This window comes from Xyrauchen texanus, chromosome 2 (genome assembly GCF_025860055.1).
Source record: "Xyrauchen texanus isolate HMW12.3.18 chromosome 2, RBS_HiC_50CHRs, whole genome shotgun sequence".
Taxonomy (NCBI): Eukaryota; Metazoa; Chordata; class Actinopteri; order Cypriniformes; family Catostomidae; genus Xyrauchen; species Xyrauchen texanus.
Genome location: NC_068277.1, coordinates 59,489,379 through 59,511,589, shown reverse-complemented (window position 1 = coordinate 59,511,589; position 22,211 = coordinate 59,489,379). Strand labels below are relative to the sequence as shown.

The window sequence follows — 22,211 nt, the reverse complement described above, 5'->3', positions numbered from 1 at the left end:
TTAAAAGTTTACCGTTTGATGGTTATACAGACATTAGAGTAATACATCCAGAAAGCTAGCTTTCTAGCTAGAGAGGTAGACAGATTGTTACATTCAGTAGCAAGATAAACCCTCAGATAGACAGACAGACAGTCAGACAGATAGATCCCAGGTTCCGTGGTACCCACAAAGGGACTCAGTATGCTTTTCCATTCCAGCAGAATAAATCCCCATGTCTCTACAATATTTGATTTTGCTGGTGTCCCTCTGTGGACATTTCCCCCAGACAAAGGAGCTCACATGTGCTTATATGCCCAACAACACTTCGAATTTTGTAAGCACAGACCGATTTTATCTAAAGAAAAGTAAACCTACTGTTTCCAATTTCACTGTGACATCAGTCTGGTAGACCCTAGGGGTCATCAATTATCTTAAGGGGCCCACAAAGAGTATCAGTAATCTCAGTACTCACCTAGCGATGCTTCAATCAAGGTATTGCGATCAATTCAGGTAGTAATATTTGTGCATACATCATAGGACCTACATTTGTTTTTGAATATTTTTAATTGTCTTTTGCATTTGTTGAGTGAAATCAAGGATATTTATCTGTAGAGACTACACCAGTCCCTAATAGACCTCATTAGGATGGTGTTTTGTCTAATGATGGATGATGAATGAGGAATGGATTACAAAGAGATAGAGAGAACCAGAGGTAAACAGAGGCTTCTGCAAAGGACAAAACCCTTGTGAAAGAGAAAGAAAGAGAGAGAGAGAGAGAGAGAGAGATGTAGTGGGGGTGGATGTGATATTTTGGAAGAGGAAGAGCTCAGGGCCCATAGGAAAGAAGAGAACAAGGGATCATCAGGAGGAACAAGAGCAGGGGGTGATGGAGCCCCATTGCGCATCTAAAAAATTCAGGAGACAAAGAGAAGGCAAGTCACATGGGACTAGCTGCCATCCTACTAAAACTGTACACCAGAACCTCAACTGTGATTTACAGGTTTTGAGTCAGATATTGGGATGTTTCGTTTTGTAACACTGTTTTTCCGTAGGGTCAATACTTTTTGACCACATACAGGTCAAACTGTATGGAGGTCAACCACATGTCGCTTTAGAAAAATTTGTTTACACACTGTTTGATCATGAATTTTGTCTATTTATTTTACTGTATTTTTGTAGTGGGCACTGCTTCCCTTGCCTCCCCAAATAAAATGCCCCATGAACAAACAGAAATCCTGTAATAAAGTTTTACTGGAAGTTTTAATACGTTTTCCTGACCTGTGCGACCTGTATGAATTGTGAAATCACAGCGGCTCTCTGTGGGGCAGTGGGTTTACTCAGTACCATCAGTTGAATCCATTGTGAGACACTGTTAAAAAGTGTAATAAATCTCTCCAGAATAGGGTTATCCACTGTACATCCATGCATCACGAAGCTGTGGTAATCCTGAAACTGGCACACACAGAAAACAAATGGTTTCAGATCACACATGAGGAAACTTTACTGGTCGGGCTGCTCAACCATTTTCTAGGAATCAACCTAAGAATGGCTCCCTTACAGTTGTCTTTACATGTTAAAGGAAAATTCCGGGTTCAATACAAGTTAAGCTCAATCAACAGAATGTGTGTCATAATGTTGATTACCACAAAAAAAAATAATCTTGACTTGCCCCTCCTTTTCTTAAAAAAAAAATCTGAGTTACGGTGAGGCACTTACAATGGGAGTGAATGGAGTCAATTAAAAGTATAGCCAGTAAAGACATACAAAAATATGTGTGCTAACATGATTTTAGTGTCATAAAGTACTAACCTTATCTGTGTAAAGTTATATCTGATTTTACAACCTTGTTGCCATGAACACGTAATGCTGTAAACCCTAAAATGACCACACAAACATACCAGGATCTTGCAGAAGGATTTGTACTCCAGATAAGTCAGGTGTCCAGCAAGCTCACAGGGGTCCAGGTGGTCAAACAAAAGGGACATCTTTCTATTTTTTGACATTGATGGAACTCTCCGGGTCACTTGTCGTTTCCATTTATACGACGGCCTGCACAAAAGACATGAAAATCTCCATCATCTACTGATCCTCATGTTGCGCCAACCCCATATGATTTTGCCACATTATTGCAAAAGCTTCAATAAGATTTGAGCTATGGAAGAGGGCAGGTTTCCAGTAATTAACCAATTGAGTTTAATGTCTGTTCTTCAGAAATAAGTATAATATGGCTTTATAACAATGGTTCCCAACCCTGGTCCTGGAGTACCGCCAACACTGCACATTTTGGAAGTCTCACTTATTTGACACACTCAATTCTGCTCATGGAGCCTCTACTGATGAGCAGATGAGTTGAATCTTGTGTGTTTGAAGAGGGAGATATCCAAAATGTGCAGTGTTGCGGGGTACTCCAGGATTAGAGTTGGGAACCACTGCTTTAGAAGACTTAGAATATCGCACACAAGTCGTGATGACTACTTTTATGACACTTTATTTTCTTCTTAAGCTTACAGCTGCAGTTACCATCCTCTTTCATTTTGTTCACAAATGATTAGTTGAAGTTTGATCTTTTCAATGGATCGATTGATCCAGTACACAAAAGCGATCTGACTGATTTATTAATCAGTTTCAATTCAATAAACCGGTTGCAGTGGTCAACAGCTCACTGGAGGGTAACATTTCGGTCTGTTCCTCACTAAATGCTATTGTATGACTTCTAAAAGACTTAAGCCCCCAAGTATACTTCGGTTTTTCGCGTTGCTGATCGCTCCACGCACAGAATGCATGATGCAAGTCCTTGTCAATAAGCAACATCATTGACTTTACTAAAATAGTATATCAAAGCAGTTGTAGTGTGCATGCGCGTGTCGAACGCATTGTAAAAGATCTGCTAGGATATTCCTTCAATTCATCATTTGTGATCTATGAACGAGAGAAAGCCAAACATGTTTGTAATGAAATGAGGGTGAGTAAATGACAGAATTTCGATTTTTGGGTTAACAATGTGTTTGCTTAACCTGAGTATGAAAATGTCTACCATATGAGTGTACACTTACACACTCTCTACATCTATAAGTTGACCCTGGGATTCATTACCACCAGAATTCAGGTTCTCTCTCAGATCTTTAATCTGGTCAGCCAAAGCAGGATTCAGATCAAACTCTACTGGGAATTCAGAAATCCAGTACCTACAGAGAGGGAAAACTGGTTAGGACAAATAGTGGATAAAAAGAAAAAGACCTCCCCATCTGTACCATGGAGAAATAGAGAGCGATATAGGACTAGTCTTACTTTACGAGGTGGCATATTTTGGCTCTGATCTCATCAGTGCTGTCCTCCTCTTGTGCCCTGCATGATTGTTAAGGGTGTTAAGTATACATTTTACACAATGGCTTTACATTTCTATTTTATACCAGAATTTTACAGCTAATCTTTACAACAGAACACACATCCAAACATGAATAAAATACACCTTAAACAAGTCCTTGGCATTTAAATGTATTTGCATCGCCCGAAAATGCTCACTCACTGACAACTGAACCAGAGACAAACACAAAACCCACACGCGAGACAGCCAGCATGTTTGCGATAGAGATTGAACGTTAGCCAGAGAAAATAATCGTTTTTATTTTATTTTATTTTTTTATTTTAAACATCAGCAAATGAAACTTCATATTTAAATTTGTTTTAGATCTCTGTGTATAATGCATTGGCAATATACACTTAAGTTAATCTTGCCAATAAATCTTGATACAAATTTAATGTGCCCATTTGATTCTATTATTAAAAAATTCCACTGATGAATGGCAGAGGATTTTGCTCAACTTTTAATCTCATTATGCCAATTGATTTTATGCCGCATGTATACATGCTTAGTTGTTAGTTCTTTTAATGGATTTTACATTGCAACTGGCCCTAAACTTGTTTAGCTTCGTGTTCCGTTCTGCATAACGCAGCGGCTCATTTTAGGTTATCGCGGCCCATTTGCGGAGCGTTGCATGGCCGATACATCAGCCAGCCAGGTTTTCCCGATGGCCAGAGCGACCCTGATTAGCCCCAAAGTGCGTCAGCCCACCGGGAAAATGCCCTGTATACCAGATTACCAGTCCAGCCCTGCTTTAAACCCTCCATAATTGAACACATTCACTTCAATTGTAAGTGTCTCACTGTTAAGTTTAAGAAACAGGAAGACCAACATCTGTTATAAACACATTCTTTTGAGGTGTTATATTTTATCTACTTCAATAGTGTTTAATCTTTTTAGACTATTTTCAAGTATACCTGATAGATGGCATGAGGCCTAATTTGTTTTCTATTTTTCATGATTTTTCAGTTGTAGTGTAGACAAATACAGAATGTAAAATACACAAATAAAATGATTAGATAACAACTGCTTCTGTTTCTAAAAAAATCTATAAAAAATCAGCAAAGATTCATTGTTTGACATTGTTATTTCATTGCAAAGCTTATTAATGTCCTTTTATAAAAAATTGTTTTAAAAGGAAACAATAAAAACCTTTCTTATTTTTGTAACTGGTTACCATTTGGAAAAAAGCTGCTCCGGCTAAACATTGATGAAAACCATTTAGCTTCTTATCCCTAATTTCAGGGTTGAAATGTATTGGTCAAAATGCATTTTGCTTAAGAAGAATGGTTGCTTCCAACATTAGCACAATGAACGTGTGTGTGTTTGTGTGTGTGTGTGTGTGTGTGTGTGTGTGTGTGTGTGTGTGTGTGTGTGTGTGTGTGTGTGTGTGTGTGTGTGTGTGTGTGTGTGTTTGTGTGTGTGCGTTTTGTAAATAAAGGATATTTTAGCAGCAATTTCTTGGCCAGCTCGGTGGAAGATATGTACCAAGGATGCATCATCAGAAACATTCTCACAAACGAGGAGCCTTTTATTGTGCCATCATTGTCTGAAAGCACAAACATCAGAGAACATTACTAAATAAACCACTTTTGCTTTTTGCTTTTTTTATTCTGGTGACTTCCTTGGTCAGCAGAAAGACCATGCTGGTCAACCAACAAAGCTTTCAAATGAACAGCAAGTATGGCTATGCTAGTCCACTATCTCAGCTGCACTTTTCAGCTATAAAACTCTTTGCGTTTACATGTACATGTTCTTCCTGAACTTTAGTTTGAAACATAAGAGTGTTTCACTCACCGAAAGATTGTATACAAGCATCCACCAACTCATCCACTGTTGTAGAATCCATAGGTAACTGGTCCATTGTGTATTTTCTTTTCCTCTACCTTTACTTTCTACACTGCCCTCTAGTCTTTGTCTTCTGTCCTTTGGTCTTCCTCTTTGTGTGTGTCAGGCCTGATTGTTTCTGTGAAGAGAGGAACACATTGACATGATTCAGATATTTCTGCTTCACACTTGACATTACTCAAAGCATCTTCTGATCTTAGGGGCCGTTAACCTTGCTTCTTTGTGTGCTATTTTTATTAATTTTGTGGTAAAAACGCCTTTGACTGTTGTGATGTGCTCACTGACAGCGTCTCGAGCCATGAGCGCCACGTTGAAGCAGTATCGAGTTTTAAGAAGAGACTTTCTTGAGGCTCCTGCATTATATTCCATTCTGTATATTCTGTACTGTTATAGAACGTAAGAACGTATACTGTGTGAATGGCCCCTCAGACGTCTAACAACTTTAGTTGCAGAATGACACTAGTATAACTGACAGTATGACAAAGACACCAGCTGTCTCAACTGATAAACTTCCATATCCAAAAGAAAACACATATATATGCACACAAACATCACAATGAGTGACTGCTGAGCTGTTGACCTCTTCATACAGCGAGAACCACAACTAATCCTCAAACATAACTTCCTAAAGCTCAAACAGTCACACCGGCAGAAAACCACAGTCTATGCTTCATGCAGTGCACACACACACACACACACACACACACACACACACACTTATGCTCATGGAATTTTAGCAGGGTTTTCAACTGGAAACCATGGCAACACACTCTGATCTACCCCTTATCAACCTCTCTGTATGTTAACACAAATTAGACTCCGTTATAAAGGATCACACGTACAAACTGCACAAATATACACATAAACACAATCCGATTGTATAGATTACGTCACACAACCAGCAATTTTACTGTCTAATAAAACAGATTTTGTGCTTGTGTGTGCATGTGCGTGTGTGAGTGTGACTGGATAATTTAGGCTCAGTTCTCTGTTTGGCAGAAACCACCAAGAATACAAAGAAAATCTGTCTTCTTGTAGACAGGTGGTGTGTTAAAGATCACAGCTGATTGTCTTGGGTAATGATACATGCATGGCCACACGCACACGCACACACACACACACACACACACACACACACACACACACACACACACACACACACACACACACAACACACATTCAGCTACCCAATTCAGTTTTATATATGGTGAGGCACTATTATGAAATGTGTGTGTGTGTGTGAGTGTACTGCAGAGAAGTGGGTGGACACTTTGAATTACAGCCCTCAGAGAGAGAGAGAGAGAGAGAGAGAGAGTGAGAGAAAGAGAGAGAGAGTAGTCAGTAGCCATGTGTGTGCATATGTAAGCATATTTTGGGGACACATTTGTAACCAGAAGTGAGCTAAATCAGACAAAACCTCTTATTGGGGAAATTTTTGGATGTCCACATTTGGAAAAACAACTTATACATGCAAAATGTTTTCAGTTAGGGTTAGGTTTAGGGTGTGGGTTAGGGTTAGTCTATAGTTATTATAATTAGTTAAACAATAAAAGTCTGTGGTACTGTATGTCCCCATTTTAGATATCTAAGTGAACTTGTGTGCGTGTGTGTCTATGGTCACACATCATATTAATGATCTTTTTGTTAAGTGTTTTATTAAGGAGTTCATTAATGACTAATACGTAATTGACAAATGCAGTATAAATCATTGATATGCATTTATAAAAACATAAAAAAGGGCAACGTTAATTATTTGCCAAATAGTGAGCGTTTTAACTTACATGTTTTTAAATGCTTAAGAAATACATTTATTCATACTTATATTAATCAAATGGTCCTAATCATGATTTATATCGATGCAGCAAATGCAGCATGGGCCGCAGCATTTGCTGCAAAAAGGGGCAAATTGCAGGCGGTCTGGAAAATGGCACACAGGTGACGCGCAGACGGTGTGCAAAGGGTGTTTGTACACCCAAAATACTGCCGGTTTTACGTGCGCGGCTCTTTGCGACAGGCGCTGGGAGAGATACAAATATTTTATTTTAACAAAGAAACATTACTAGTATGGTCCAAGATATTAAGGCAAGTAGTATCAGAGAAGTCACATTTGCTGATGACAGCAGCTCCACCACTCCAGGGGGCCGGCCGCGAGCCCCTCCTCCCCTCGCGGCTGGCCACAGCTGCTCCTTTGGGCGGACGGCAGTGGCGAAGACTCCATGACAGAGCATCCCTCCCAGTCTTCAGCGTCAATGTAACAGGGGGGATTCAAACAGGAAAGGAGGAGGTGGGAACAGGACGAACCATCAAATATTTAATGAAACTTAAACAAAAAGACACAATCATAAACACACACACACAGCAGCTGCGTGTGTGTGTCTCTCTCCAGAATTGCCACATCCGGCTTGTCTTAATCCCTCTCCTTGGCTTATTAGCCCAATTGGTATTGGGCACCCTCCTTCTCATCACACAAACATAAATGTAATGAAGCCCACCTGCCCACATCGTTTGAAAACCTTTTTATTAAAGGGTCAAAATTAACTAAATCACACAAATCACACAAATTTGCTGGGAGTAAAATACCTAAACACTTAATGCCCTGTTTGGGCCACTGGAAGGCGCCCGGCTGAAAAGCCGTTTCTGGGCAGTACGCTGTCCAATATCAGTACGCCAGTATCATCTGCGTAAAAGCTTAGGCACCACACCTCCCGCCACCACCCATGGAAAATCATCCTTTCTTATCGTGGTGGCAACCTGACAGATGCCCCTATCCAGAGCAAAATAATCCGAAATTAATCCATTTGTTTGTTCTGCCGTTACCGGGTGTCTATAAAGTAACTTAATCCATCCAATAAAAGTATTCCCTGAACCTGTACATTTCCAAAATCTTAAAAAGATAATACCTTTTTACCATATCAAATGTCTTTTTGGCATCAAGTGTGATGGCAGAGTTTGATCATTCGCCACTGACCACATTTCTCCCCCAGTGGCATTCGCAACCTGGTCATATAATCATGTTACAATAACAATTTCCTATTGGAATGAACACTAGAGGCGCTAAAACAAAATTGATTTATTCACTTTCACACAAGCCACGTGTAAAACGGCAGATTATCAGTCCATAAACACTTTTCTCTCTGTTCCTCACACAATGCTATCTTATAACATCTAAACACTTTTACATTTGCATAACAAAACCAACTACATTTACAAGATTGTTTAAGTAGCTCAAACAATAGAGTGTCGCAAATGCAACACAATAGCACCGGAGTTCAAGTCCTGAAGAGCACACAAGTTAAAATGTGAACCGAAAGTGTCATAGTAGCAGGGGTGGACTGGGAAGAGAAATCGGCCAGGGATTTTACATTGTAACTGGCCCAAAAGTTGTTTGGGGGGGGGGGGTTGCTGTCCTTTTCTGCATATCGCTGCCCCCTACGGCATATCGCGGCCCGTTCTGCATAATGCAGCGGCTCATTTCATCTTATCGCGGCCCATTCGGCCCGTTTCGTGGCCGCCCCGCCGCCTGCCCAGTTCTCCCGATGGCCAGTCCGCCCCTGTTTGGCACCAAAGTGCGTCGGCCCACTGGGCCCACCAATCCAGCCCTGCATAGAAGGACCACAAAATGACATGGTTGCTTCAGAAATTGTGTTTTTCATCTCACATTTGCATTTTATGACACCATTTGTTATGTTTAAGATTTAGGGTAGGGAGATCAGTTTTGTTGATTTAAATCTTGATAGAACATTAACCTGTCAGTTCTGGAGAATATTTCACTTGCTTTTATTGCCACACACAGGGGCGAAAATTTCATCAAAATGTTGGGGGGACAATAAACATAACAATTCTCAAGAGCAATTTTTGAAGGGGACACCAAGGGGTTTTTTGTTGTTGCCCCGTTTGCATTTGTATTATTTATTATTAAGTCTCTGTATTATTATTTCTTAAACAATTATTTTAAGAATATATCATTATATTATTTACAATACACATATTTTAATGATATTTTAGGGGGGGACAACCCTCAGATGGGGGGGGGGGGATTTCCGCCTATGGCCACACAATGCAAATTTCAATTCAGAATAGCCCTGACATGTAATGATCCACATAGTTTTATTTTTTATCTCAAACTTGGCTCTCTATAGGCCCAGCAAGACTACAGAGAGGTCCAATGAGGGAATGAGGTGTGGCCTAGGAGGATTCAAGCTCCTGGCGCCTCTATGGAACCTGATGACCAAGTCGTGCTTCCCCAAGAACTTACCATCTACATCAGGGGTGGGCAAAAAACTTTTTTAGAGGGCCATACTGACTTAGATAAAATAAGTGATGGGCCACACATTAGACAATTGAATTGAAACACGTTTCAATCATGTTAAACTACATTTGGTAGAAATGACAGATTGCTTTACAATACTGTATTTGCCAGTCCAGAAGGCCTGGATCATTGTTTCAAAAAATAAGAAATTTCTCTTCTACTTTTTTACATCTGTAAAGTAATTACTTTACTTAAATAATTTTCTGTTCTGTTATTACTTGCGTAACTGTGTGAGACTTGAGTGAAAACTGAGTTTTTACTTGTTTAGTTAACTCAAAAGTTAATACCATTGCACTACAGACTTGCATCACTGAATGAAGAACAGATTAGGCTAATATTTCCTATTCATGAACAAACACGTTGTCTTATAAATGAATACATTAATGAATTTTCTGTTCTGTTTTACTCATGTAACTGTAACTAACATATGAGAATGAATTATAACTGAGATATTTATGATTGACATGAAAAGTGTCGACATGCGACGTGAGCATAAACTGCCTTGCGATTTGCTACCGTCAGTGCTCACTCTTTTTAGTGTGGCTGCTGAAGCACCATGGGGCATTCTCTGCACTTATCTGTATGAGGAGAGAGAACCCACTGTAAACGCGCCATATATCTAAAAACTTGTGCACTTTTAGAGGTGAATGGGATGCCAGTGGGAAGCTCTACACTGTACGGCTCCGATGAACAAATCTGAATGAGTGGTTGCTAGCAGTCTCCTTTTATACCCATATGTCCGGGGGAGTGGCATGCAAATTCAACTCGCCAATCTCATTGGCCTTTTCTCAAATATCAGAGGTGTTTGGGGCTCAAGTTCGACCCCTAGTGTCACTACATCAACGTGTAAGTGACAGATAGGGAACTATATATTAATTATATACTTTACATTTTGTAATATTCCCTGATATTTTCAGGTTGACAGTGAGTACCCTGTTAAGAGCAATAAGTGTGTGCTCCCTTTTTTTTAACCCAAGATCCATTATTAAAGAAGTATAAAGTTGATTCAGGACTTTATTAACTACAGAAGAATATGTGCATGCACGCTGTACAAAACAAGGTTTAACTAAATATAATCTGCCCGCATCTTGCCCAAACAGGCTACGTAATGCTGTATGTTGATTAATAATTAAGACCCTGAGACCCTCCATAAGCAACCCCAACAAACCAGGCAAAACATATATAATTGGGGTCGCTTATTTCTTCTTGTTTTGGTGAGCCAAGTTGCTTATTTTGGGCTTGTTTTTGCAGACCAGGTAACTTATTTCTCTTTCATGATCTGGCAACACTGGTTGCCGCAAAATCCAGTCAACCAGCAAAGGAACAACATACACAGGCACATGAGTTACCACAAAAATACATGATTCACATTTCTATTTTTAAACCTTTCAGCCTGCATGCCTGTAAGCATCCCCTGCACATATGCACACCAGTGATCAACAGCATGCCACAAATGCGGAACAATAGTTGAAAATAACCTGGAATTCATTAAGAATGAAAAGCTCTGGTTATTTGCAAACATTGTCTGCGCTGGTTTACCGTCAGATTCACTCAAGGCATTGTTAGATCAGGCAACTGAGCAAACACACACACTCAAAATCAGTGCTGAACACAACTTGCACAGTGCAATTCTGATCTTGCGGGCCAGCCCTGAGCAAAGATATTGTGGAGGATGCAGCAGATCACAGTGATCTGACACACTCTGCCGGGACTGTAAAGGATCACTACATTACTGTGATCCAAAAACCTGAATCATCTCTTTAACATGCCTGAAGTATGCTTGGATACTCTTCTTCATCATTTCATCATTATTTGATTAATATGGTTATGGTAATCAAATTTTAAGCCTTAACGGTATTCAAAGCACTTTACACTGCGTCACATTCACCCATACACACACACACATTCATACACCAATGACGGCAGATGACGGCAGATATGCAAGGTGCTAGCCTGCCATTGGGAGCAACTTGTGTCTTGCCCAAGGACACTTCGGCATGTGGAGTCGTGTGGGCCGGGATTCAAACCACCAACCTTGCGATTAGAGGCCAACCCGCTCTACCACCTGAGCCACAGCTAGGAAGCTGAATAAGACTGAATTTATTTATTTATTTTCTACAGTAAAGAATGCAAATTATCAGAGATTCTGTTTTCATGGGGAAGTAAAACACTCATTATGTGCCCTGTATGTATGTATATGTTTGTGTTTGTGGGCGGGTTTGGGTGGTTTACGATGACATTTTTTTGGGTTACAAACTGGTAATTACAAGGGTATTATTGCTATAAATGTGGTTTTTGAGGAAATTTCTAGTGTCCCCATAAATCAAATCAATTAAAAAAAAAAAAACATACTAAACTATGTTTTTTTGAAAATGTAAAACTGCTGAAAGTTTTTGGTGAGGGTTAGGTTTAGGGGTAGTGTTTGGCGACAAATCATTATGTTTATGGAGAGTCCTCGTAATGATCGCCACACCAACATGTGCATGTGTGCATGTGTGTGTGTATGTGTGTGTGTGTCCAGTGTTTAATTGCAAAGGTGTTTTGAATATTTCAGTACCTTCTGCAGAGTGTGTGACAGTTCAGGGGTTGATATTGTAATAGAGCGACTTGAACTATGAAATACTGCAGCTTCTCGTTTGGAAAAGACAGTGTCTGTTTCCCTTTCGTGCTGTCCCTAATGACTCTGTACAAACATCTGACCAGACACACAGCACTCATTACAGAAAGAAAATGATAGCAATGATAGTGCAACACTAATGACTATATGCATCCTACTATTGATCTTACTCTCACACACAATGTCTCTCTCTCTCTCTCGCTCTCTCTCTCTCTCTCATTATTGGATGTTTCATCATTGCTTTCAAAGCTACAACAGCAGACTCTCAGGAGATAAGACAGCGAGAGAAAGAAAAGTGAGAAAAAGTAAGACACTCTAGTTTTGCTATTCAACAATTTCAATATTCAATTAAATATTCATATAATCCTTTAATAAGATAAAGGTACACTGATTTGAATTGCTAGGTGGCTCGATTCGAACACTTATTTCCCCCTGGACTATTTAATAATTGAAGTTGGTAATGAATAGTCTGGATCCAATAAAGGTTCAGCTCAATCAATAGTATGTGGCATAATGTTAATTACCACAAAAATATATTTCCACTCATGCCTCCTTTTATTTAAAAAAGCAAAAAAATCTGGGTTCCTGTGAGGCACTTGGAAGTGAAAATAGCTAATCCGTGAACATTAAAATATTTTTTTAAAAGTATAGCCACAAGACGTAAGCTATATGCGTGTTCACATGACATAAGTGTGATAAAATCGCTTATTAATCTTTTCTGGGTAAAGTTATATCCAATTTTACTTCTTTGCATCATGACTTAACTCTGTGAAATGTAATCCTAAAACCTTAAATAGACTGTAAAAACAACGATGCAAACTACTTTATATCACAAATACTAAACAGGTTTTAGCAGAAGAATTAATGTAAGTGCTTTTTTAATTTATGAAATTCACATTTCCGCCTTTAAACATTCCAAAACATTTCCGCAATCACTTCTATTTAGTGATGTTAGTCCATAAAATTTTTTAATTGCGTTTAATTGTAAAAATGTTCATAGTTAATCGTGATTAATCGCAGATTTTGAAAGTGCTGAAATTTGACACTTTATATTAACTTTTTTCCCCTTTGTTAAAATGTATTTATTTTCTTCTTAGGACACAAAACAAAATGTAATGATAATGCTATACTAACATATCCAAACAAAGCCTTGCACAATATAAAGATAGAAATGCACTAAAATAGCACTGATGCATGTAAAATTAAACGTTTCCCAAAGTCTAAGTAGGAGGATGAATAATTTAAAAAACTAGTTCCCACATAGGTGTCACGAACCCCGCTCCTCTGCCCCATCTCCGCTTCCTCGAGCACGCACCCATACACTCCGAGCGTGCTCGCTTCCCGCTCCCTCGCTCCGCCCCTTGAGCTCGTACGCTCTTTTTCCTCCCTCAGGCTTCCACGCCCGGTTTGCTATTACGAGCTCTCGCTCGTAAACTCTCTCCCCCCTCTGACTCATGTTCGCATGCACGCTCCGGTGGCCAGAACATTATGACCACCGGCACTTTCTCAATCACCCCTTTATTATGTACACCTGCACTCGTCCCATCACCTAGTTATTCGTTTCACCTGCACCGCTCGTTTGTTCCCCTATATATATCACAACCCTTTCGTTTCACTCGGGTTGGTTATTGTATGTATTTAGATTCCCGTGTTTTGACCCCCGCTAGTCTCATCTAGTTTCACCCGCTAGTCTCATCTAGTTTTGCCCCGCTAGTCTCATCTAGTTTTGCCCCTGCTAGTTTCGTCTAGTTTCGACCTCCCTCCTCTTGATTATCCTCTTAGCTTGCCAACTCGTTCCCCTGTCTTCGTTCCCACTCGCGCCATAGTTGTTAACTGTTTTCCCCCTTCGACCCCCGCTATCGTTGACCACTCTCTCCCGGATTTGCCCCTTTACCCTTTCTGATTCCCCGGCTCCGACCTTACGCACCCCCTTGACCATTCTTCACTGGACTTGCCCCTTTTTGAACTGTTGCCTGCTTTATGGACTAATAAAGCAGTCTTCCCCTCAACATTGTGACTGTCTCTTTTTGTGTGCGCGTTATAATAGGTTGCTTATTTATTAGAACTGTCAAAATTAATACGTTAACACATGCGATTAATTTAAACCATTTAACATGTTTTCTTAATCTAAATTTAATTTATAATTCAGTGAGTTCTAAACACTGCTTGGAATAGGGCAGAACCTTTGCGATGTGTCCATCTGGGGTCATCAAACTGATGCACACACACTAAACACTCACAACAGAGATTCTGTGTCAATGATCAAGTGATGGAGAAAGCCCTCCTATAGGGCTAACCGTTTTTGAGAGCTGAATAAAATTGTATATTCTAATATGAAAATGGGCAAATGCTTAAAAAAAATGAATGCGTTAAACATTTTAAATTAATCGCTTGCATTAATGAGTTAATTTTGACAGCTCTACTTCTTTTGTAACTGTAGCTGCGATTTTTTCAATTTATGAGTAAAATAAGTTCTGTGGAAAACATTACCTGAAGATACTTGGATGCTTTGTTCTACACAGCAAAAATTACGCACAGTCATATCTTAAACATGTAAATGTATGTTGTGAGCAAGAAGGACTACATCTACCACAAGTATGTGAGTGCACATGCCTGACGAACAGAAAACAGCTGTATTCCTTATCTAGTAACAGGTTAGCAACATACTTTACTAGTGTTGTCACGGTACCAAAATTTCAGTAGTCAGTCCCAATGCCAGTGAATTTTCACAGTTCTCGATACCCAAATTTTCACAGTTCTCAGTACCACCACATAAATATGCTAATATGATGTGCTACTGAACTCTGCTACTGCTCTGTCATCTCATACAACATATTGTGAATGATTCTCAATAGGTGTGTATGAGTTGAGTTGACTGCGCCTTGCCTCACCGATTGGCGAGTCTTGCCGGTGTCATAATAAATTGAGTCTGCTCTGTAAATTGAGACCCCATATAAAATCACATTGATTCCATTTGCACAAAGAGCTAGTCATGGGTACTCTATTCAGTGCCTGATTAAAAGTTATGGTATATGTAGATTTAACAATGTAAATACGACATTTAATGTCTTTATAATCATATGTCACACATAATAATATATAACTGAACTTATAGATTGTGAAGTTAAATATGTGTCATTTTTTGTGTTTTTCAGTTAGCCTAGACATCAATGACATGATAACACAATAACATGATGGTTTTTGCTCAGGCGTTACAAACGGTTACCACCTTTGGGACTCAATTTACCAGGCGGACTTAATTTATCATGACACTTGTCACAGTCGGGGGAGGAGACTGAAAAGAGAGCCATCAAGCTGGACATTTTGCACTTCCAGTCGCATGCTAAACCCACACCAGTCACAAAGATTGTGCGATGTTTGCTTTCTTTACAGCAGACCTGGAATTCAGATGTCTGAATTTTAAATAAAATAACTAGTCATAAACAAAATATTGGTCATTTCATGGTGCCGCGGCTACTTACCTCAATCCGGTTACCTAGTTGCCTCTGCTTCTGAGACGTCAATTTGCACATCTTATCACGTGACTCGTCCTGCATGTGGAGGCTCATGCTACTCTCCGCGATCCACGCACAACTTACTACGCACCCCGCTGAGAGTGAGAACCACTAATCGTGATCAAGAGGAGGTTACCCAATGTGACTCTACCCTCCCTAGCAACCGGGCCAATTTGGTTGCTTAGGAGACCTAGCTGGAGTCACTCAGCCAACCCTGGATTTGAACTCACGACTCCAGGTCTGGTAGTCAGCGTTAATACTCACTGAGCTACACAGGCCCCAGGAGTCAGTATTTTTAATCATTTACATTTATTTTTTTAATGAATAAACATGACATTACTATGAAAAAACTTTAGATAGCATTATATGAACATGATGTGCTGTTATAAAAACACGGAGTTGTAAGAGTTTTCGCGAAACTGGAGGTGTCAGAATAAACACCATAGTAATGGCATACTACTATACTACTCTTATTTCTGCCATGGACTGACATAGCAAAATTATTAAAAGTAGTGTGTGAAGTATGCAACTGCAAATGTAGCCCATGCCCATGTTGTCCAAAAGTGCATAACCATTGTCACATTGTGAGTCTGGCCAATCATGAATAAGCTGTGTTGTCATCAGAGCTTATGCAGCTCCTCTAGAGCAACTGCAGCAACTGCACCAGCTGGTTGCTCTCGAATCGCTCTTGTGGTACTTTGATGGCATATGCCACGGTGACGCGGCAGTGGCGCAGGTTTAAGTCTGACAAAATTTGTAACCAATATGCTCTGCTTCAAGTCCAGCATGGATTGGTTTGTGCAGCATTGCATGAAGTTGAACATACCTAATGTCTGTGAAGTTTCCAGTGTATGAGCGGTCTGAATTATACATTCATTCAAAGTACACATCTCTTCCACACTAAGATTACAGCCATTAGCAGTTTAATAAATCACACTAGGACATGTCATTATTTTAATTTGAATAAAGAGTAACAGAGCACATGCTCAAAATTAGCATTTGAAAGCAGCCGTGTGTCAGTCATATTGCGCGCTGGTTCCGGATTGAGTCAGTGCTTGGTACTACCGGTACTGCAGAAACAGTGGTATTGTTACATCTTTTTTATTTTAGTATCGACATTTTACCGAAGTACCGGTACTTTTGACTACACCATACTTTACTTAAGTAAATATGCTGGCCTCAAAATTATAGATGGGGTATGACCAAGGCTTGACATTTTTGGCTCACCAGCCACTGTGGCTAGTGGTATTCTGAAGTCACTAGCCACTCAGCATATTCACTAGCCAAAATCCCCCGTCCCACAAAAAATGATCAAACTAAATGGAGACTGTTACCGCAAGCATTTGTTTTGAACAAGAATTATATGAGTTCAGCCTAAATCATTACAAGCCTAATGATTTAAGTCATCTCTTAGAATATCTGAATATCTGAAACATGGCCAGTTTGAACAGGATGACAACTCTGTCAATAGTTTGTACATGGAAGTCCAGATTTTTAACCTCTTTTACCATTCTAAATTATACTTCCCTATATGAAAGTTTACCATTGTTCTTCCATGTTTTAAACAGTGGCATTTATAATAATAAGGCCACAAGCACAGGTCAGACTATGGATGGCTTCACATTACTGTGATTAAGCAAATGTAGATAGTCTTTCTAAAAAATAAACTGAATTTTTTATGAAATACTAATGGCATAAACACATTTAGAAACCTTTAACTACAACTTTCACAGTTAATCATTCCATTTAGTACAAAAGGAGATGTTAGGTATATTAAACTCAATCAAGATAAAGGTGAGTAAATAATGACAGAATAATTAGGATTAACAAAAGTGTGTAGATTTGTCCTAATCAATTTAATATGCATCTATACTAGTTAGTGTTACTTCAGTAAACATTTTAGTTTGGATGATGAGGTGTATTTTAACAACCTTGTAATCGATGTTGATGCATGCCATACTGTTGTCTCTTTACCTCATCAGTTTGAGAGGTTCAACTTCCTCAATATAGCATGTTAAAGTAGAAGATTCTCAGTAGAAATGGGTCACATAAGTTTTGTGGTCTCCGCCGGCTGCCGCAATACCTAAGAAAGCAAGATCCTGTCTGAAGGCGGATCCTACAAGGTTAGCATAGAATAGCATAACACAGCGGTCCCATAGACATTCTATGGGCGGTACACTGGCGGGGAGACAAGAGGCTGTTCTTTTTAAATGGATGTCTATAGAGGAGATGCTTCAGTGTGCTGAATAAACTGCTTTTGTGAGGAAACAGTTAATCACTTAATGAATTGACTGCTTGTCTGCAAATCTACAGCATGTTTACACAAATAAATCCTTTAGGATTGTACTATGAGTGGAGTTTACTTTAATTTAAAATTGCTGTTTTATTAGAGAAGTCACAGACGATTTTGCGACAGGTAGGTGTCAGTTTATGCTCTCCCCATTCATTTGCATGGTATACTCAAACTGTGTCTTAGTGTCGTAACATGCTGGTTGACTGTTACAGTTGAAGTCAGAAGTTTAAATACACCTCAGCCAATACAAACTCAGTATTTCACAATTACTGAAATGTAATCATAGAAAACAGTCCCTGTCTTTTAGTGTCACTACTTTATTATAAGAATGTGAAATGTCAGAATAATATTAGAGATAATTTTTTATTTCAGCTTTTATTTCTTTCATCATATTCCCAGTGGGTCAGAAGTTAACTTACACTTTGTTAGTATTTGGTAGAATTGCCTTTAAATTGTTTAACTTGGGTCAAACATTTTGGGTAGCCTTCCACAAGCTTCTCACAATTAGTTGCTGCAATTTTGGCCCATTTCTCCAGACAGAACTGGTGTAACTGAGTCAGGTTTGCAGAATTCCTTTTTCAGTTCTGCCCACAAATTTTCTATCATATTGAGGTCAAGGCTTTGTCATGGTCACTCAAATACCTTCACTTTGTTGTCCTTAAGCCATTTTGCCACAACTTTGGACGTATGCATGGTGTCACTGTCCATTTGGAAGACCAATTTGCGATCAAGCTTTAACTTCCTGTCTGATGTCTTGAGATGTTGCTTCAATATATCCACATAATGTTCTTTCCTCATGATGCCATCTATTTTGTGACATGCATCAGTCCCTCCTGCAGCAAAGCATTGCCACAACATGATGCTGCCACCCCCATGCTTCATGGTTGGGATGGTTTTCTTCGGCTTGCAAGCCTTGCCCTTTTTCCTCCCAACATAACAATGGTCATGATGGCCAAACAGTTACATTTTTGTTTCATTAGACCAGAGGAAATTTCTCCAAAAATTAAGATCTTTGTCCCCATGTAAACTTGCAATCTGTAGTCTGGCTTTTTTTTTTTTGGCGGTTTTGGAGCAGTGGCTTCTTCCTTGCTGAGCAGCATTTCAGATTATGTCAATCTGTTGTACCAACACAAAGTGGCACCAAAACACTTTCAGTTTCATCATAATATGTTGGTGGAATGACCTCACTCACTGTCTTAAAAAACCTAAACTTAAAACACATAATTTCCATGAGCAGTTAACCAGTCACAAAAAATATATATAAATAAAAAGAAAATATTGTTGCACACTAATCTGTTTTGAATACTATTCTGATGCTAGTGAAACTTTGTAGTATGGCACTTTCCATACCATTGTCTCCTTAAGATGATTCGCTTATGTGTTCCTCTTTTGAAAGTCGCTTTGGATAAAAGCGTCTGCCAAATGAATAAATGTACATTTAAATATAGGTCTCAGACTTGTGGTGATCCACAAATATTTTTTTCTGAGGTCTTTGCTGATTTCTTTTGATTTTCCAAGATGTCAAGCAAAGAGGCACTGAGTTTGAAAATAGGCCTTAAAATACATCCACAGGTACACCTCCAAATCAGTACACCTCCAATCAGAAGCTATCTGTCTAATTGTCTAAAGGCTTGGCATAATTTTCTGGAATTTTCCAAGATGCTTAAAGGCACAGATAACTTTGTGCATGTAAACTTCTGACCCACTGGAATTGTGATATAGTCAATCAGAAGTGAAACAATCTCTCTGTACACAATTGTTGGAAACATTACACAAATTAGATGTCCTAAACGACTTTCCAATACTATGGTTTGCTAATATTAAATCTGTGGACTGGTTAAAAAACGTCTCGGCTACTGTTGTAACCTCGGTTACCTCCCATCTTTGAGAAAAGGCCAATGAGAATTGGCGAACAGAACCTGCACGTTCAGACAGGTTTTGAGCTGAGGAGCCGAGAGTAAGGTCCCGGCCCTTTCAGCGGCTTAGTACAGTGTTGTGGCAAGAGGGACACAACGTCTTACTGAGGTTACGACAGTAACCAAGATGTTCCCCTTCTGTCACTCACTCAATGTTGTGTTGATGTAGTGACACTAGGGGTCCCTAAAAAAACCTGCTGATGCAGGTGCAAGCAAGCTGTTGTGTGTGAAAATAGCAGGTGCATCAGACTGCACATAACCTTCCCCAACACCCCAAGAGATGTCATATAGTTTCCAACATCTCTGAGGGAGGGAAGCGACTTAACTAGCCTGGGAGCAGCCCGTGCCAACTGTGGCCTTTTCTCTCTCTATGTTTTCTCTCCATAGAGTGTTATATGTGGCTGGGGCCATCTAACGCTATAACACGCAACGGGGAAGGCGTTCTTTTCCAATCCTATTCTTTCAGGGGGATCTTTCACCCCGTGGTGACCACATCCTGCCCAACAGGGGAGGTTAACATGTGGCAAATATGTCACATGGGCTTACCAGCCCCACATGGAAGTAGCGCGGTGGTAGATCCTGCCTCGACGGGGAGGAGCTCTACAAACACAGTGAGCGGGGGACAGAGGAAGCTCTGCCCAAGGGAGACACGGATCCGCTGACACTGGGACCATACCGTGGAAAATACATCACAGGAGATATTGGAATAATCAGAACCTTTGGAGCACCTATTCCAGCGCAGGCAAATTTGTGCCTAAGGTGGGTCTTGCTGTGAACTTCCTCTGCTGAGTTCAGAGCCAGAGGGCTAGGGAGGAAGGACACCCAGGGTCCGAGGGACGAGACCGACTCAACCCGGAGATTGTAAAATCTTGCGAAGGTATTGGGTGTTGCCCAGCCCGCCGCTCTGCAGATGTCTGCAAGGGGGAGGGCATGGCCTGGGTCTGGTAGGCCAACGCAATGGCGTCCACTATCCAGTGGGCTAGCCTCTGTTTGGAGACAGCGTTCCCTTTCCGCTGTCCACAAAATCATACAAAGAGCTGCTCAGAGTGTCTAAAGCACTGTGTGTGATCCAAATAGTTGCACAAAGCATGCACCGGACCATGCAAACTTAAGGCTTGGTCTGCCTTCTCCCGGGGCTGCGCTTGCAGGTTCACTACCTGATCCCTGAAATGGGTCATAGGAACCTTGGGCACGTAGCCCGTTCGGGGTCTCAGGATGACGTGAGAGTCTGCCAGACCGAACTCCTGGTAAATGTCACTGACAGAGAGCGCTTGCAGGTCCCCAACCCCCTTGATGGAAGTGAGCACGATCAGGAGTGCCGTCTTCAAGAAGAGGGCCTTTAGTTCGACTGAATCTAGCAGCTCATACAGGGCTCCCTGAAGGCCAGAGAGAAAAACTTGAGAGATCACATGAGGGGAACAGACATTGCCTTGTAGGGTTCAGCCTCCGGGCGCCTCTAAAGAATGCATAGTGCCAGCTACATAAACCTTGAAGGTGGAGGGGGACAGCCACCCTCCAGACTCTCCAACAGGAATGAGAGTACTGACCTGACTGTACAGCTCTGTGGGTCTTCAGATCGGGAAGAACACCAATTTGTGAAGAAGCGCCACTTTAGGGTATAAAGCTGCCTGGTAGAGGAAGGCTTGAGTGATCATGTCTACGACGGCTGGTGGTAGACCGTTTAGATCTTCCGCATCCCGTCCAATGGCCAGGCGTGAAGGTTCCAGAGGTCTAGGCGCAGATGCCAGAGGGTGCCCCATCCCTGAGAAGGAAGGAACTTCCTCAGGGGAATTTGCCAGGGAGGTGCTGTCACGAGGAGCATGAAATCCGAGAGCCAAGTCCGAGTGGGCCAGTGGGGGACCACGAGAATGACTTGTTCCTCAACCTCCCTGACTTTGCACAGGACTTGTGCAAGTAGGCTCACTGGGGAAAATGCATATTTGCGCAGCCCCTGGGGTCAGATGTGTGCCAGCGTGTCTGTGCCAAGTGGGGTCAGAGTGTACCAGTGGGGGCAGTGGGTGGAATCTTGGGGGGCAAACAGATCTACCTGTGCTCTGCCATACCGAGCCTAAATCAGTGGAGTCTCCACTCTCCGCTGAGTATTACCTGATGTGACAGAGCATCCGCTGTGGTGTTTAGGTTGCTCGGGATATGAGTGGCGTGCAGCGACCTCAGCCGCTGCTAACTGCAAAGGAGGAGATGGTGGGTGAGTTGCGACATGTGATGATGCAAAATGAGATTTATATACAGTAGTGTTGCCTAAGCGAATCAACACGTGCTTGTATTGGATCAACAGCAGAAATCTGCGCAGGGCAAGAAATACAGCCAGCAACTCTAGACAGTTGATGTGCCAACCCAGCCGGGGCCCCATCC

At 40.8% G+C, this 22,211-nt stretch overlaps 1 protein-coding gene across 1 annotated transcript in view; it reads right to left on the bottom strand.

Annotated features, from left to right (window-relative positions):
• LOC127618977 (RAS guanyl-releasing protein 2) overlaps window positions 1-22,211 on the bottom strand; it is a 77,554-nt gene that overhangs the window by 33,383 nt on the left and 21,960 nt on the right. The window contains 6 exon segments of the mRNA XM_052091685.1: window positions 1,258-1,431; window positions 1,878-2,028; window positions 3,033-3,164; window positions 3,268-3,319; window positions 4,785-4,889; window positions 5,138-5,306. Of these exon segments, the coding sequence (XP_051947645.1) occupies window positions 1,258-1,431; window positions 1,878-2,028; window positions 3,033-3,164; window positions 3,268-3,319; window positions 4,785-4,889; window positions 5,138-5,204 (681 nt within the window). The 5' untranslated portion in view covers window positions 5,205-5,306.